General features: G+C 47.6%; 1 protein-coding gene across 1 annotated transcript; it reads left to right on the top strand.

The window, feature by feature from the left end:
- On the top strand, positions 1 to 5338 carry LOC148160028 (uncharacterized). Its single transcript, XM_088005290.1, has 4 exons — positions 1 to 3060; positions 4102 to 4460; positions 4569 to 4718; positions 5321 to 5338. Exons 1-4 carry the CDS (start codon positions 486 to 488, stop codon positions 5336 to 5338), a joined length of 3102 nt encoding a protein of 1033 aa, XP_087861416.1. The 5' UTR covers positions 1 to 485.
- Positions 5339 to 5585: the final 247 nt, after the last annotated feature.

Here is a 5585-nt window from a genome sequence, read left to right on the forward strand (position 1 = left end):
TTGGACGCGGCTTTGTTAACCCGCTTGCTTGTTGGGGGCAGCTGTGGCGTGTTTGGTAGGTTGGTCCAATTTTCAGGTGAGTGAAATGCTTTGGGCTTGTGCATCAGTGATGGTTCTGTTTTAGTGGCTGTGTCTCCTGCTAGGATAAGAGGTGCTGTCGCTTTAGACTTCACCTGTTTGTTTTGATAGTGTCGTGGGGGTTTGCGGTTGGCGTTCACTGTGCAAGCAGTGATCTCGGGGGCAGTCCGTAAGATTAATTTCTTACTGGTTTGGTGCTTAATAAACCCGCCGCCGATCCACGTGAAGAGCCAGGAATCAGTTGATCAGGTGAGTCGTGGCAGGCAGGTAAAGTATAGTGGGGACATGGTTACTTTGGACCCATTGTGCACTTGTTTCAATTTGCTTTCACTTCACACTGTATTTGGCGCTTAGCTGGCGTTTTTTTTCACTCTGTGACGTGTGATCAGTTTTTTTTCCTCTTGACAATGGAGTTCGATTTGGACAATTTTATAGCTGATCCGTCGTTGGAGATGTTTAATAGTGCTACTAAAAACGATCTCATAGCCATTGCTGCTCATTTTGAAGTGCCTGTGGTTAAACAAGAGAAAAAGGGAATTATTAAAGGGCGATTATGTGACGCGTTGGTTGAACAAAAAGTTTTGCCACCTCCTGCACCAAATACCCAGGTTGAAATTGGGGCGTTTGATCCTGAGATACGTAAGATGGAGTTGGAATTGGAGATGCGTCGTTTGGAGATGCAGCATCAAGTTGAGATGCGCAAATTGGAACTGGAGGCAGCTTTGAAACGCGACTCGGCGCGCGGTTCTGCTGATCAGGACAGCGGTTCTGCAGCGGCGGAATTTGACATTAATAAATGCATTCGCTTGATCCCACCCTTTTCAGAGTTGGATGTAGACAAGTATTTTGTCTTGTTTGAACGTGTGGCTAAGACTCTCAAGTGGCCTAAGGAGGTTTGGCCGTTGCTTTTGCAGTGTGTATTTACTGGTAAAGCACAGGAAGCCTATGCCTCGCTGTCACCTAGTGACAGTTTGAGCTATGATAAAGTGAAGAGTGCAGTGGAAAAAGCTTATGAACTTGTGCCCGAGGCGTATAGACAGAAGTTTCGCCGCTATAAAAGATCCGACAATCAGAGTTACACTGAATTTGGGCGGGTAAAAACGGCCTTGTTCGATCGGTGGTGCGCTGCACAGGATGTTAAAAACTTTGATCAGCTCCGCGATCTACTTTTGTTGGAGGAATTTAAAAATGGCTTGCCGGAAAACATCGCAACTTACATTAATGAGCAGAAAGCTAAGACTGTGTCTGAAGCAGCAGTGTTGGCGGACGAATACGTGCTGACTCATAAGGATTTTTCAGATCGTGTTGGTCTCAGACATTCTTTTGGGCGAAGCGGGAACCGTGTTGATTGGGTTGATGCAAAGTCAAATGGGGCCAGGCAGTTTAAAGGTCCGGTTGTTCGGGATGATCGTGTTTGTCATTACTGTCACAAACGCGGACACATTAAGGCAGATTGTTATCAGCTCAAGGCTGAAATGAAAAAGTTTCAGACTGCTCCTAAAGGCGTTGGTTTGGCTGCACCGGTGCAGAGTCCTTTGAAGGACGCGACGAACGTCCGGTCTTCTGAAGTAGGCGGCTCGTATCAGCCTTTCATTCGTGATGGGTATGTGTCACTGCCAAATAATCCGGAAAAGGTTCCAGTTAAGATTCTTAGGGATACTGGCGCGTTTGACTCTTTCATTGGAGCTGATGTTTTGCCGTTCTCGGTTGAATCTGAGACTGGTGCCTGTGTTCCGATTCGGGGAATGGGATTAAACGTGCTGTTTGCTCCATTACATAAAGTGTCTCTCGAGTGCGAACTTTTTACTGGTGACGCGCAGTTGGCTGTGCGCCCTGCTCTGCCGATTGACGGAGTCTCTGTGATTTTGGGTAACGGTTTAGCTGGGACACGTTTGTGGGCGAACGCTGTGCGGTTGGCTGGGCTAGTTAAGTCGGAGCCGATTACACGAGTCATTTCTCAGACTGACGAGAATAACAGGGAATTCCCGGATGTGTTTACTGCATGCGCAGTTACTCGAGCCATGATGCGTGCTCGGAGCGGGAAAGAGGAGAAATGTGTGAAAAAAATAACTTTTCCATTGTCCAGTTTCCCTATGTCTCTGTCTCGCAGCGAGTTCGCGGCGGAGCAGCGATCTGATGTTTCTCTGAAGACTCTCTTCGATCAGGTGCGCCCGCTGACTGAAATCACGGACTGTGCATGTGGATACTTCCTGCAGGATTCGTTGTTGGTGAGGAAATGGTTACCTCATGCTGACATTGTGGGTGAGCCAGTATTTCAAATTGTGGTTCCCCTTAATCTCCGCTCCACAGTGTTAAAAGTTGCTCATGACGAGTCTGGCCATTCTGGTGTACGTAAAACGTATGACAGGGTTCTCAGACATTTTTTCTGGCCGCGTCTTAAAAAGGACGTGTCGTCTTACATTAAGATGTGTCATGTCTGTCAGCTCATTGCTAAACCCAATCAGGTTTTGAAACCGTTCCCATTGAGCCCAATTGTTGCCGCATCTGAGCCATTTGAGCATTTAATAATTGACTGCGTTGGTCCGTTACCTCGCTCAAAGGCTGGTTCATTGTATCTGCTCACTGTAATGTGTCAAACTACACGTTATCCAGCAGCCTATCCACTACGTTCAATAACTTCTAGGTCAGTTGTACGTGCACTCACCCAGTTCTTTTCGGTGTTTGGCATCCCTAAAGTCATTCAGTCTGACCAAGGAACGAATTTTTCATCACATTTGTTCAGTCAGGTTTTGAAGCAGTTACGGGTGCGACACAGTAAAGCAACAGCGTATCATCCAGAGAGTCAGGGGGCGTTGGAGCGCTTCCACCAGTCTCTGAAATCTCTCCTGCGAGCTTACTGTACAGAACTGGCGGGCGACTGGGAGGAAGGTTTGCCGTGGTTGATGCTGGCTGCCAGAGAGGTAACCCAGGAAAGCACCGGGTTTAGCCCAAACGAACTGGTTTTTGCACACAACGTGAGAGGTCCGTTGGCTGTGGTGGCGGACGGGCTTAAAGAACCCGTCCCACCGACAAACTTATTGGATTATGTAAATGGTTTCAGAAGACGCTTGTATCTGGCGCGTGAACTCGCTAAAGAGAATCTGACTAAAACGCAGAGGAATATGAAAAACTTATTTGATCGCCGTGCTGAGACTCGTTCATTTCTGCCTGGTGATCAAGTGTTGGCTTTGTGCCCCGTCTTGACTTCTCCTTTTCAGGCGAGGTTCGCTGGTCCATATACAGTTCTGGAGAAGGTGTCCGACCAGAACTACTTAATATCAATGCCAGAGCGGAGAAAGAAAAGCCAGTTGTCTCATGTCAACATGTTGAAACCATATTATGCTCAGGAGGATTTTTTTCACCCACAGTGTAATGGCGTTACCCCGGCGTGTGCAGTAAACAGCCTTGCTGGGGGGAGCGAGACTTTCAGCACCACGGACAGCGCACTGTCACCTGTGGGGAATGACAGCGGCACGGATGAGTTGGACAGCACTCTGATTCATGGGCGTCTTAAAAACTCTGAAACTTTGGATAAATTGGACACATTGTTGGCTCACTTACCTGCAGATCGTGCTAAACAGTTAGCAGAGCTAATTGGTGAATTTCCTTGTTTGTTTTCGGACACGCCAGGTCGCACGCATCTGATTGAACACAATGTGGATGTGGGAGACGCTAAACCAATAAAACAACGGTTTTACAGAGTGAATCTAGAGAAGCGTAAGCATCTGAATGCGGAAGTAGATTACATGCTTCGTACTGGGATTGCAGAACCGAGTATGTCCAGTTGGGCATCTCCATGTATTTTGGTCCCCAAGCCTGATAACACCCTACGTTTCTGCTCGGATTTTCGCAAGCTTAACGCTGTGACAAAACCAGATTGTTTCCCGCTGCCGAGAATGGATGATTGCGTTGACCAGGTGGGTTCTGCTAACTTTGTTAGCAAGTTTGACCTCCTAAAGGGTTACTGGCAGGTGCCTTTGACACAACGCGCACGTGAAGTGTCAGCATTTGTGACTCCTACAGGCTTGTATTCTTATACGGTGATGCCGTTTGGCCTGAGAAATGCGCCAGCGACGTTTCAAAGATTAATGAACAGAGTGGTTGGTGACATGACTGGGTGTGCGGTCTACTTGGACGACGTGGTGGTATACTCTGACACGTGGGAAGAGCACGTTGAGCGAATCCGGGAGCTTTTCACTCGTTTGGCGGGGGCGAGGTTAACAGTCAACCTAGCCAAATGTGAATTTGGAAGGGCGACTGTTACCTATTTAGGTCGTGTGGTTGGCCACGGTGAGGTCCGCCCTGTTGCAGCGAAGGTTCAGGCGGTAGAGCAGTTTCCTGTTCCAGCTACGAAAAGGGAACTAATGCGTTTTCTTGGGCTGGTAGGATACTACAGATGTTTTTGCAGAAACTTTTCATCTGTGGTGGCGCCGCTAACAAATTTGCTGCGCAAGGATATAAAGTTTGAATGGTCTTCTCTTTGTCAGCAGGCTTTTGAGCAGGTGAAAAGACTCCTCTGTGCTGCTCCTGTATTGGCTGCACCACGCTTTAACCGTCCTTTTCAGCTTTACGTGGACGCCAGTCACGTGGGTGCCGGAGCTGTCCTTACACAGACTGATGATCTGGGTATTGGCAGGCCGGTGAGTTATTTTTCAAAGAAGTTCAATAAACACCAACTGAACTATTCAGTGATTGAGAAAGAGACGTTTGCTTTGATCTTAGCCCTGAAACATTTTGATGTTTATTTAAGTAGTGGCGCTAACATTGTGGTGTTTACAGATCATAATCCATTGACCTTCTTGTCTTCCCTGAAGTGTCCAAATCAGCGATTAATTCGCTGGTCGTTGTTTCTGCAGTCCTACAATTTAGATATTCAGTATATTAAAGGGAAAAACAATGTCGTAGCTGACGCGTTATCTCGCGCTCCAGTTTAGTAGCCTGTTTTGTGCTTGTTTTCCCTCTTTGTTTCCTATCCTTAAAAGAGCTTCTGAGTGCACCAGTTGCTGGTTTGGAGTGAGGAGGGGAGAACCTGTGCATTACATATCAACCTGGCTAAGTACAACTGGTGGTGAAAGCAACATCTTAATGGTGGCTGGGTTTGTTTACACCTGGCGAGTTAGACAGCAGCAGGGTTCCCTTTTGGAACCTGCTTTTTTTATGGGTGGGGGTGTTACGGCCCTGGGCCTTGTGGGCCGGTTTGCAGGTGTCTTGGTGTCCGTCCTTATGCTCCTCCCCCTTACAGGTGACTCGGATCCGGTGATTGGGCGTGCAGAGTATTTCAACCTGGCTGTCCCCGACTTCAGTGTCGCTGGCTTTCCGCAGCGTCCACTCTGCTGTCGGAGATGTTTGGTGGCCCGGCCTCAGTTTCCCTTTTGTTGCACCTTTGATTTTGTCTTTGTTTTGGCACTACAACATCTCCATATGCATTCACACAACACATCCAAGCATTCACATTACACCACTGATGCTGATTTCCACAATCCATTGTTGTTTTGTTAATAAAGACT

This window comes from Poecilia mexicana, unplaced genomic scaffold (assembly GCF_051168715.1).
Source record: "Poecilia mexicana isolate PSO_F unplaced genomic scaffold, ASM5116871v1 scaffold_4, whole genome shotgun sequence".
NCBI lineage: Eukaryota > Metazoa > Chordata > Actinopteri > Cyprinodontiformes > Poeciliidae > Poecilia > Poecilia mexicana.

Coding starts and splice junctions, on each gene's coding strand:
- LOC148160028 (XM_088005290.1), top strand. CDS start 486: ATGGAGTTCGATTTGGACAATTTTATAGCTGATCCGTCGTTGGAGATG. Junction 3,061..4,101: donor TTTTGCACACAACGTGAGAG/GTCCGTTGGCTG, acceptor TGACTCCTACAG/GCTTGTATTCTTATACGGTG. Junction 4,461..4,568: donor TAATGCGTTTTCTTGGGCTG/GTAGGATACTAC, acceptor CTTTGTCAGCAG/GCTTTTGAGCAGGTGAAAAG.